The sequence below is a fragment of the Enhydra lutris genome, unplaced genomic scaffold, assembly GCF_002288905.1.
Source record: "Enhydra lutris kenyoni isolate GAN:26980312 unplaced genomic scaffold, ASM228890v2 scaffoldscaffold18, whole genome shotgun sequence".
In the NCBI taxonomy this organism is placed as follows: Eukaryota; Metazoa; Chordata; class Mammalia; order Carnivora; family Mustelidae; genus Enhydra; species Enhydra lutris.
The window spans coordinates 29441156-29454066 of record NW_019154102.1 but is presented as its reverse complement, the minus strand read 5'-3'; the positions used below and the strand labels follow the sequence as shown (position 1 = coordinate 29454066).

General features: G+C 37.7%; 1 protein-coding gene across 5 annotated transcripts in view; it reads right to left on the bottom strand.

The window, feature by feature from the left end:
* LOC111148019 (catenin alpha 2) overlaps window positions 1-12911 on the bottom strand; it is a 1008661-nt gene that overhangs the window by 287722 nt on the left and 708028 nt on the right. For 4 of the 5 annotated variants that reach the window (XM_022504362.1, XM_022504359.1, XM_022504358.1 and 1 more), the window contains one exon: window positions 386-466. In XM_022504362.1, coding sequence (XP_022360070.1) covers window positions 386-466 — 81 coding nt within the window. Of the gene's footprint in view, window positions 1-385; window positions 467-7019; window positions 7025-9180; window positions 9204-12911 lie in introns of all 5 variants that reach the window. The other variant, XM_022504361.1, reaches the window with a different exon arrangement.

The following is a 12911-nucleotide window of genomic DNA, read 5'->3' as shown; positions in this document are numbered from 1 at the left end:
ATTCTTGTTTATTCATTTAAGGCCTTCGGAGTTGTGGAAAGAATGAACCAGCAGAAATCAGAGACTGGCTCTTTGTATACCTGCAACTGGAAAACTGAAAAATAGATGTAGAAGGTAGTGAATTCATCAAGTCTCTACCTGGGAAGATTGTTTCTGGGCAGTGAGCAAGCTTCCTCTTCAGAGGGTGTTTTCATCATACCTCTTGAGGCTGTCACATCTGTCTGCTCAGCAGACTCTACCTTGTTGATGAAATGCTTCTGTGTATACGTAGGTGCTATGAAGAATAGCAACCTGAATGTCAGCTCTTAGAAGGTACCCTGGAAAAGGACATTCTTGAAAACCACCACTCAGTACCAGGCACGTAAAATAAAAACAAAAACAGTACCTGTCTCCTTAGGTCTCTTGTTTTCTTGGTCATCTTATCAATTGCAATGTTTAGAGGATCTCCTTTTTCTTTTCTTCCAGTCTATTAAGAGAAGAGAAACAATCTCTGGTTTAGAAAATTCAATGTTAGAGACATTAAAATTTAAAAAAAAATTCAAAAAGACACTTGACTGGAAGAATCTAAGCAAGAAAGAAAGACAGAGTGAGAGAGAGAGAGAGAGAGAGAGGGAGAGGGAAAGAGGAAATTCAATAAACAGCTATTATGTGTTGGTTATCTAAACTCTAAAGTTAGTTTTCTCTGAAATAAAAATTTAAATTGCTGAAAAACAATACATTCTCAGGATGGTTTACACATATGTCCATATTCAACTTCATGCAAGTATGTTTTCTTCCTGCTCCAGACATTCATCAATTAAGTAAACACAGGATGTTTGCTTTTGCCTTCAAATACAAACGGTTTTTGCTGCTCTCTTATGTAAGCACAGTTCTTAATAGAAAATAATTGAGATGATAAAAACTAAATTAGAAAACATTTAAAATAAATCACTAGAATTCAGAATTTCATACCAATACATCCTAGGCCATATTGTAACTTCTGTATCAAAGTCGGAAGAGATGCTTTACCACAAAATATATTGATTGGAATCTCTTTTCTGTCATGCACTGAGGTGCGAAACACTAAGGAACCCACAGCTTGAAATCATAAGGAAAATGTCTCGTAGGATTCTAAGAGGCAGAGGTAAGGCAAAACAAACAAACAAATGAAAAATCCCAAAATCTCTTCTTTAATAAATTATTCACTTCAGAGTTTGGAAGTTTCACTGAATAGTTTCTTTTTCTCTTTTCCTTGTTTCTTTCTCCCTTCCTTCCTCCCTCCTTCCCTCTCTCTCTCTCTCTCTCTTTTCCCTTCTTTCATCCCTCCCACCCTGCTCCCTCTTCCTTCCACTCCTCTTCCTTCATTCCCCAATTCCTCCTTCCTTCCTCCTTTCTTTCTTCCCACCTTTCTATCCTCCTTTCTTTTCTTTCTTTTTCCTTCCTTCTTTCTTTCTTTCTTTCTTTACCTTTCTTTTTCTCCCTTCCTCTCTTCCTTCCTTCCTTTCTTTCTTTCTTTTTTTTTTATGGCTATGTAAAACAATTAAACCAAACAAAATAGACGCTCCATTATCTTTTTTTTTTTAAAGATTTTATTTATTTATTTGAGAGAGAGACAGTGAGAGATAGCATGAGCAAGGAGAAGGTCAGAGAGAGAAGCAGACTCCCCGTGGAGCTGGGAACCCGATGCGGGACTGGATCCCGGGACTCCAGGATCATGACCTGAGCCGAAGGCAGTCGTCCAACCAACTGAGCCACCCAGGCGTCCCTCCATTATCTTTTTAAGACTACATGAGGAACAACAAAATTCCCATGGATGGAAAGCTCTACATAACTTTATGGATGGCATTATTTTCCCTGTAAGAGAAAATTCTCCTCAAAAACTTTGTCAAATCTATTAAATTATCTATCCTTTAGTCAAACACCCTACAGATTTATTTATTTATGGTCCTACTGGTGAGTCAATTCTTATTCCATATTCAAGTCTCTACAGAGTCATGTAGGTATCTATAGTAATTTCTATATATGATGAAATGATAACAAGATAGTGTGTTTGAGGATCCATAAAAATTACCATTCAAGAGATTTCTAAATATTCTCTTCCAATGACAAGATTCTGGATACATAAAGCTAATATATACACAACACATCTACCTACAACTAGATTTAAAGCAGTCATTTTTTTCCCTATAACTTGCTTAATTAACTATGTTTCTGAGCAAATGTCTGATGTATAACCCTATATAGTTTTTATTAAAAAAACAAAACTAGAGTATATGCCTGTATATTTTTAACCATCTAAAATCTTATAAATCCCCGTATCTTTTCTACTCCCTAAATTCATATTCTGACCCTTTCATGTGTATACACTGAAGTATATAAGTGGAGAGAGCTTAAAACAAAGCGGTAACATTTTACAGAGTTAAAATATCAGTGTACAAATAGCTCCAAGAAAAGAAAAGTGTATGGAGAAGCACAATGTGCTACATTATCTGGGGAGGGAAGTTAGTTACACAGCAACTGTGACTTTAGCTGCCTGTCTCCATATTCAGGCATATCGTAAGTGTAGCAGCCAAAGCTGCTGCTTTTCTCTTTAGCTTTCTCCTTGCAAACAGGATGTCCACCATTAGCATATTAGAAGGTCTAGCCCATGATCATTCTGAGAACCAGATTTCCTTTCCATTTATGAGAGTAATATAACTTATTTTGAAAAACTAACAGTTACGAGTTGGTTTAAAATGCAGCTATGAGAGAAGGAAACTGGATCACTGAACTTTTCAATGTAAAAAGCAAAAAATCAAGACAGTGTGAATATACAAAATGATTACGAAAAAAAATTCTAAGTGTTAGACCCTGGGATCATTTCTTCCTGCCACTGCCATTCATCATTGTCATTTGAGAAATGAAAAAATAAAACCAGAATAGGCCTGGGATTAGGGAGAGGGCAATAAAGCACTGGCCTCAGAGACAACATAATTTAAGGGGGCCCCAAAGAACTCAGTAACATATAATATTTTAATGCAGTATTTTCGATAATCAAATTAATGCCAAAAATTCACACTGAACAAATACCAAAATTTTAAATAAAAACAGGACCCCACAGGGCAAGGATAAGGATAAATGTAAGTGAAGAGAGTCATGTAGGTTGGATATTTTTAATTTTAAAGAAAATTGGGAATTGGGATGAAGGAATGCACTTGTCGTGATGGGCACTGGATGATGTAAAGAAGTGTTAAATCACTACTATATTGTATACCCAGAACTAATATCACACTGTGTGTTCACTAACTGGTATTTAAATACCAGTTTTTATTTAAATATAGTTTTTATTTAAATAAAAACTAAAAAAAGAAAGAAAGAAAATTGAGGAATGCATGTATACTAAAAAGAGAACAAATCACTGTTTACCTACAATTCAAATTTAACTGAGTGTCCTGTATTATTATGTGCTAGATCAGGCAACCTTTCCCGAAGAGGTAATAGTGAAGCTCAAGATTGTAATTGGGGTTATTACAGACACATGTGAGAAAACTCCATTGCCTCGTTCTGTGAAAAGAAGGGCAACATGGGATTCTGTATCATATTTGGGATCAATACTCTGTAACTGCAAAGCATAGTTCATTAGATGTGAAACATCATTTTGGTCGCAGTGAGAAACTCACAAAAAGTGAGATCTATAATCCTTATGCCCACGGAGCTCCTAATTCGGGAGAGAGTAAACCAGAATATGAAATTAAGAATACTAACAACTACAAAGAGACTAATGCTCTAACAGGTTGAATTAGTTGCTCAAAAGAGGGAGATGTTGCATTTGGGAAGTCAAGTAATCTCACAAAGGAGTGGGGGAATTTAGCTACACATTAAGTCCTGGGTAAGATCTGAATAGGAAAGAGGGAGGTACTTGAAGGGAGGACAGGGTGGCAAAAATAAAGTCATCCAGTCAAGAAACAGCAAGGCAGATTCTAAGAGGACAGTGGGAATGGTGCAGGCTCTTCTCTATGATGTGAAGGGACAGGTTTGATGAATTGGAGAGATAAGCTACTTTTATAAGAGCTTCTTTATAGTGTCATTATTGCCAACTATATTTTGATCTGCAAACTCAGAGAATCTCTGGTGACAAAAGCATTCCATGTCACTGTATTGTCAGGATCCTGCTGTGTAATATTTACAATCCTGGGTTTCTTCAGCTTCCAAGTCTTTGGCTAAAGACAATTTAAAAAATGCAGATGACTCGGATGCCATATTGTTCTCACTATTTAGAAAGGCTAGATAATGGTAAACCAAGGACTAGAACTTTGGAAACACTGGCCACTGGCTGAAGTTTTTAATGTACTGGCCCTTTGTCGGCTCTAATTTCTTTAAATAAGGTATGTGTGCAAGAATAATGGTAGTAAATCCTTAATGCTCAGATTAACTCAGCAAATGGGGACTAGCAAGTCATTACTTCATGCTTTTCTGGGTTCTATTAGGTTGGCATGTGGAAATACTTTTAAATTACCCGCTTAAATTGGACAGGAAGCCAGTCACTGAGAGAGGAAAAAAAAAAAAAAAGTATTGTCTCCTAGTGGCACTCAACCATTAGTAGGCTCTGTGATCTTGGACTAACAATTTGCCCATATTTTTTATGTCTGAGTTTTCTCATGAACACAATGGATAGCATAATATATACCCTCTTTTCACAAGGTTAGCAGGACAATCAATCATGATGTCAATGTGCTGGAAAAAATAAAAGGCATTAACAGTACTCAGAGTTAATTAGGAAAGTATTTTTGCTGTGGGAAAAAAAAATGAGAGAATTGATTGGAAACTATGTAGAAGCTATTTTTGGCTTACCTGGACTTCTGCTTTCTTTACTCATGCAAATAATATATGAATGAAAATTTCACCAAAACAAGAATTCCTAAAGGAAAAGTTCTCTTTAAGAATATTTGGGACCATTCATTTTAAACAGACAACAATCTGAGATATTTCTAAGAAGGGAAATAAGGGGCTGAAACTCCAGAAAAATGTCTTTTCCATAATAGGTTCTTAGATATATTTGTTAAATAACTAAGGATTTGATCATATGTAGCAAATTCTAGTTCACAGGTAATCAACTAGACACCTCACCTAGCTCTACCTCCCTCACCCTCCAAGCTCTACAAACTAAAAATACTTTAACAAACTGGAGTGAAAGGAGACCTAAGTGTTCAGTTTGACATCATTGCTTAATATTAAAACAAAAATGTGTTGTTTTAAGTCAGTCATTCACTTATTCCCTGCCTTTGCTAAAGAGAAGAAAACAAAAACCATTTGTAACCACTCTCTGCCAAAAGCTATCTAAGTGATCTGGCAACTTCTCTAGACCCTCCACTTATCATCTGTCCAAAGGAGGGGCCAAAGACAAGTTATAGAACCAGGAAATGGGAAAGCCAAAGAATATAACCCTCATTACTGGGAAGCTCTCAGAGCACTGCAGAGAGGGCTGGGGGGGGGGGGAGGAGGGTAACAGTCAGTTGGGCTTTCTCAACTCTAAAATGTAGATAATGGTTTTTTGTTTGTTTGTTTGTTTGTTTTCCTGTGGGATTGCCATGAACATTAAGAGAAAAAGAATTTGTAAGAGTTAGCACAGTCCCTAACCCAGCAGAGGTAACTCAATCAATGTTAGTTTCCTCTCTTTTGCCATCCCATGGATTCCCCTAAAGTTGAAGACAAGGTCCAGAGAGATGGACTAATTCTGATCACCTCACTACTTAGTGTAGGACCAGGACCTCAGTCCTCCCAGTCCAGGGATTTTCCATTGCATGTCTAAACCATCTTCCATCTCTAAAATTCTAAGATTCTGTGATTTTATAGAGTTTCACGTATTTCTGTTCAAAGGTTACCAAAAAAAAAAAAAATTAAAAATAGAAAAATCTCAGTTTGAGTTATATTTCCTTTGTCACGTTTTGTCTACAGATCTTGTGTGCCTTTCTCAGACATCTCCCCACTTGCCTTCTTTATCTTCACCTGCAGAGTGTGAGTCTGCAGTAGAAATAGCCATTTAATAAATAATGTTATTAAAAAAAGAAGAAGACAGGTGGGAGTCTTCTTTCACATTGCTGCAGGCGACTTTCCTAGTTGCCATCTGTTGTGCTAGGAAGGTGCATGATAATTAAACTATTTGTTTTAGAATTTGGGCTCTATTTTACAAAACACATTTGGAGTAGATCCATGGTTTGAACTAATGGAAGGAAAAGAGAATGAATTTCCTGATTTGGATTTTTATAGGGGATCCTTTATTCTCCCATTCTTTGGCTCTGAACTCAAGTCCAGTTTGCCAAAGTATCAGATGCTGTCAAGGAGACGTTCATATGTCCATTCAATTCTACAGAACAGGATTTTGGGCCATTAATAGAAATTTTGATTTTTTGCAAGTAGTCTTCAAGAACAAGTCAATATTTTAGTTCAGTAACTTGTTTATATTTGCCCTTTTGGGAAATAAAATGCTCTCTCTTTTAGATAAGGATCTTCTTTTTCTTTCTTTCTCTTTTTTACCATACTAATATCCATCACCACTTCTGAAATACTGAAGAGGTGTGCAATATATTTATATTATATGCTGAATATCATATAACTCATACCAACTTCCTAATTTATAAAACAAAAAAAAAGGAATATTCATTTCTAAATTTCTGAAATTAAGAATTTACTTAAAGGCCATTCCTCATCCCACCCTAAACACATAATTCAGTACAAGTGGTTTCTCACAGAAGCCCTAAGAATATAAACTACCATCTCAGCGCTTCCCCCAGAGCCATGGTTTTATGTGAGTTTCGGGGCAGGCTATTAATGTGGGAAATGGCTATGAGAAGGTAGATATTGATCACTCTTTTCCTTTTTCTAAAGGTATCTGCCAACTTGATTGAATGTATGAGAAATCTTCAAAATATCATATAGCTGTGATTCTAATATATTGAATGTGTAGAGAGCTAATCAAACGCCCAGTCTTCAAACTGTTGTTATTTGAAAGAAGTGGCAGTCAAAATCATCAGAATGGCAGAAAGCAATAATGTACCATGCACTTTACCTCCAAAACACTTTTCTGTCATGTAAACCTATAATTTAGACAACAAGAGGGAGGAAGAAAAAATGATCTATTGATCCACCAGTCATCCCATTGTATTTGGAGGGTTGCCCATCTACCCTCAAACCCTGAATATAGGAACCATATTCTTATTGCAAATAGTACCATTATTTTTTTTTTTTTTTGCAAATAGTACCATTATTTATAGAACCTTGAACATTTCATAATACCTTTATATTATGTGTAAATCACAGTATGAGAATGCAAATCTTTCTAAACATTGCTCTTTCACTAGCTACGGACATTCTCTTGGAAGAGAAATGAGTGATATCTCTCTAGAATGGATAAAAGTTTAGCAGTGGCCACAAATCAAACCCATGATCAGGATATTTTGACCACATCACAATCCAGCTTTCCTGGAACCTGGGATGAATGGGGTTGGGTGGAGGGGTAGATAGAGGTAGAAAGGGAAAAAATTAATCACAACATGTCAGGGCAAAATATGTATCTGACACTTCTCTGAGATCTTGTCAGTGCTCAAGGAAAGAATCATCAATATATAAGATAAGAATATCATGAAGGCATTATAGGTAAGATTCCCAGACCCTGTTTATTGGCCCAGCATTATTAGCACACACATTGAACATATTTTCTATTACATATATTTATACTTTCCCTTATATACTAACTTGTAAAGTAACACTTCATGAAGATAATCTTTTTTTTTTTTTTTTTTTTTTTTAAAGATTTTATTTATTTATTTGACAGACAGAGATCACAAGTAGGCAGAGAAGCAGACAGATAGAGAGAGGTGGAAGCAGGCTCCCTGCAGAGTACAGAGCCTGATGTGGGGCTCGATCCCAGGACACCAGGACCATGACCTGAGCTGAAGGCAGAGGCTTTAACCCACTGAGCCACCCAGGTGCCCCTCATGAAGATAATCTTTAGTTTGCTTATCATTATATCCTTGGCATCTGTGCCTGGCACATAATAGGCATTTAATAAATTATATTAAATCAATGAATGAAACACATGGGCTTCTGAATCCAGCTTCACCTAAAGCCAAAGTATCTATCAATGGATTTCCTGCTGAGATGAGTGAACCAATTCCCCTCATGTTTCTTTATGTTGCATTTCTCTCAGCTACAACCAAAAAGTCCTGACTAAATCATAAACCTTAAAATACCTGACCAAAATAATTTGAAGGCAGGATGGTAGAAGGGGAAGACTCTGGCAAGGTCCACTATGGACACAGCCTAGAGCACTCCTTGAGACCTCAGACCTTTGCTTCTCTCAAATCCTTCTGTCCTTGGAACCCACCATCCCAGCATAGGTCTCTAACACCACACTAATACCTTTGTTGATTTCCCTCCCTCATAATCTTCAGTACGGCCTGTCAAAACCACGCTTTTACTTCAGAGGGTCAATCCCTCAGTTCCTTTAATTCTTACTGGATCCTTATTTTCTACTAAACTCTTGGACCTGTATTTTAAATTTTTATAGTTGGATTTCCTTCTTGTAATAGCCCATCTCTCTAGTTAATTTGTTTTTTTTTTCAATGATTCACAAACTTTTTGTCTCATATTAGTGCTTGGAAGAAAGGGTCCACTCTCTCTTCAATCATTTGTCTAATTAAATTTTGCCCATTCTTCCAAAACCAGTTCAAAATCTCCCTCCTCTTGGAAGTATTTTTAAACTAATCTAGCCCTTGAAGATCTTCCCCTCTTTTGACCATATCCTTCAACCAGGTACTATGCCAAAGGATACAGACATTAACAATTTACCATCCTGCATTTTTTATTAAGTTTTCATGTGGTTGCAGATTATAATCCGAGCTTTTGGAGGGTGATGAATGTCTGAGTTTTCTCCCAGAAAACTTAGTATGAAACTAAGAACTGCCCCAGAAATACCTGTTCATGTATAGAAAAATGGGTGCTCCCAGTAGGCACCTGTGGACAGGAAGAAGGTATGCAAGGGATATACGATTTGGAAAATATCAGGGCCCTAAAAATAAATTTCACCTATTTCACAATTTTCTGCTCAAAACCTAGGAAGTGGCTGACACCTGTGTAATGTTATAATTCTTTCTCCTTTACTTATTGTATCAACACAGGTGTAGTCTTCAGTGATTATCTGCCAGCCAACCCTCCACAGAAGACATTTTTCATCAAGGCCCCACGTTCTGCAACCCCCAGCTCCCAACCTTGGGTCAATTAACCACCCATTCCTTCAAAACCTGTAAGAGACTATGAACTGGGAAAACTGCTTTAAAATGCCATTTTATCTTTACAGTTGAGATGAAAGTAGCAAAGGCAAAGTGCAAATTTCCATTGATTTTATGCACAACAAAAACACATATATACCCATAATAAATAAATCATTTAAATTTCAGTGGAATTTGAACTTCTCCTTTAAGTGCATATGCCCCAACCACTCAGTTACAGCTAAAGCTATCAACACCTAAAGGATCCCTAGAGTCTGGCATTTTCTAACTTCCCAAAAAGAGGTCAATAACTGCATCCATGTTGTTGAGAGTTCATAGAAATCAGAAAACACTCAGGAAGAGGGTTGCCATAGTTCATGGAAAGTCTATCTGTGTAGAGCCCCCTTGCCTTAGCCTCCCTGTATCTCATCTAACAATCTATCAGGGGCCAGTTTATGTTGTAATTCCTTCATCACACATTCCTGACCTCTCAGTTCACAGGAGCCCATCCTCCTCTGAGTGCCTACAGCCATCTATATCATTATCTTTATCATCAAAATAGCTATTTATTTGGTGCTTTATGAACAATTTCCACTCTGGAAACACTCATATATTGTGCAAGTCTCTTGCACCATTAATTAAATTTCAGATATCTAAAGCAAATCTCTTACATCATTAATTGAATTTCAGATATCACACTCTAAAGATAAAATACAAATACACAGATGCATCATTTTGATACTGTCTTAAACTTGTCATGATATAATCATATATCTGTTTCTTCTTTCCAGTTGGAGGCATAGGAGCTTAAGGGCAATGTATTAGTCAGCTCAGGCTGCCATAACAAGATACCATAGACTGCGTGGTTTAAGGGACAAAATTTTATTTTGTCTCACAGTTCTGGAAGCTGGAGACTCTAAGACCAATGTTCAATAGGTTTGGTTTCTTCTGAGGGCTCTCCCTGTAGATCATAGACATCTACCTTTTCACTATGTCCTCACATGGTAGAGAGAGAACAAGCAAGCTCTCTGTGTTTCTTTTTATAAGGGTACTAATCTTCTCATGAAGACCCTAAAGATATGGATCTTTGGCATTAAGGCTACTTTTTGTGCAGAAGAAGAGTGAAAGGGACGCTGTATAGGTAGCTTCAGCCATGGTAGAATAATACTGCTGCCAACTCTCTTTCCACACTCATTCTCCTTCTCTGTTCAAAATCTCATCTAAGCAAGAAGAAGATGGAAATCAAAGCCTATAATCACATGCACAGAATTAAGATACATGCACCTGGACAAGAAACATACAATCAGTAAATGCCTTTTAATCAAATCCTTCTCTCCAAATAGTGGGAGATGAGGGTAGATAAGCTTGAGGACACTAAATACCAAAAGAGAACGGGTTTGGTGAAATAGTGCTTCTAAGAGAGGAGCAAAACCCTGACTGGGGCAAAGAAGTAGGCCATACTAGAGAACATCTGGGATCCTTCTCTTGGCCAACGCTACAGCAAATGAAAGTAAGAAGTTTCCCAGGAAACATTGGGAAGTAGAAATGCAAGGTTTAGGAGTACTGAGCACTTTCTGCAAGCCAGGGGACCCTCAAAGAGATTTCCTACACACTTCAGAACCAGGCATCCCCCCCACCCCACCCCACCCCACCCCGCCAATCAAATCTGACTTCTTTAGGTCTTTGCCAAAGCCTATGAAGACTGCTCCTCCAGTCCTTTCCAGCATCACCACCAACCCATCTTGGCATAAGCCTTCCTCTCATGCTCTCTCGAAAAGGTCAGCATTGTCTGAAAAACAACCACCTAGATCTTGATACCTTTAAGCCTTAGCACTATGAAGGACTAAAAGAAAATAATATTTGGACAGTTAAAATAACTGAAGAATTATTTTATTTATCCACTAGCAAGCCCCAGTCTAGAGCTATTAAGTTCATTGTTAATTTTTTGGCGTTGTCTTTTATTTTCTAGGAGCAGAGCTTATGAAGCCTTGGGTTCTCTCTCTACTTCCCAAACCCACTCCCAAGCCAGAATGGAAGAAGGCTGATCCCCATTCCCAGCACCAACACCAAGGAGGCCACTGGCACATGACCAAGGGGCAAGCAGAGGCATTTCCTGAGGCTTCTCTGATGCCCTTCTTCCTGAGAATGCTTGGAATCTGCCCCATAATAGAATCATCTCTTGGGGCATTTGCTCACACGTGGAACTGATGAAAACTTTATGAGGCAAAAAGCATTTTTGCTGCATGATAGTTAAAAACTAAACTAAGTAGAAAGCAGGCCGAAACCCTGGAACACATGTCTCACATCATCCCAAATATTCCTCACTATGTGGCTCCCATAAACACCATCTGCTGTGTTAATTTGTAAAGAATTACAAGGTTCTTAAAATTACACTTTGCTCTCTGTAGCGTACACTGTGTCTATTAAGGAGGGGGAGGGCATTGAGAATGCGTATCACATCTAGCCAGACACTGAGATCTTTTTCCTTCTAGGCTGGGATCTTGCTGAAAGTTTGCTAGGTCTGCATGGAATTTTAAGAAGTGTATCATATTCTCCCCAACCAGCTGTAGGAAAAAAAAAAAAGAAAGAAAGAAAGAAAAAAAGAAAGAAAGAAAGAAAGGAAAATATATACAACAAAGCCTTTGCCCTAGATTATAATTCCAGCATCTTATGCATTTTCAAGTTGTGTGCACGTCTCCCACTTCACTGCCTGCTCAGGACAATATGAAGTCCTTAGCTATAAAGCAAAGAGGGTGAAGAGCCAACATTGAGAGAACTTCTTGGGTGAGACTTAATTCTCCGTTGCTGGCTCCTGACCTCCAGGGTCTCCTCCGAGCCCTCAGGTGGTAAATGAGAGTATTTCTCAATTGCTTATCCCTGTCTTCTCACAAAGCCAGAAGAGGAACATCTTTATTCCTGAACACACATCTCTGACAGCGCAGGGCTATGGTAACAGGCTGCTAATGCACATTTTAGGTAAATTAAGTCCCCAAAGGAGGTGCTGGTTAAACGGTGATAAATGGTGGCTGGAAATGAGAAAGTAAGTAGGAGAGTTTGGGGCTCAATAATCTTTCAGCTAGAAATGATCAATGTGACAAACTTGTTGCAGATGCAGATTCCTAGGCCTCTCCATTCAGTAGCTCTGGAGTGGACTGGAAATCTTCATTTTTTAATGAGCGTTTTAAGAGTTATGTACAAGCTCTGGAAACACAGGGATAGTTCAGTGGGTACCAACCTGACTAATCATTTGATTAGTTAAAATCCTTCCAATAGTGGCCCAGGAATCTGCATTTTCAGATTTCCATGAAGTTCTACTGATCAGCCAATTTTGGGAAACAAGATGTTTGTGACAATTTACTGATGGTAAACCTAAAATAGGACCAAGGTTTACAATTAAGGCAATTCCGCTTATTTCTTGATGAATTAGTTACTCTGTCTCAAAAACATAATTTTCTGAGCCAAACTAATTAGAAAACAAAACAAAACAAAACTATACTGCCTGAGAAGCCAAAACAATATAGAGTAGACATAGCCCGCCACATCATTTCATAAAAAAGCCCCTGCGTAAAGAAAAAGTTAAATCAGCTTCCCCAAATTTCTTGCCTGTCATTATGACATCTACATGTAGACATCAGAACAAGACTAGCTAGATGCAATGAACATGGAAATAAAGAAAGATGCTGATCT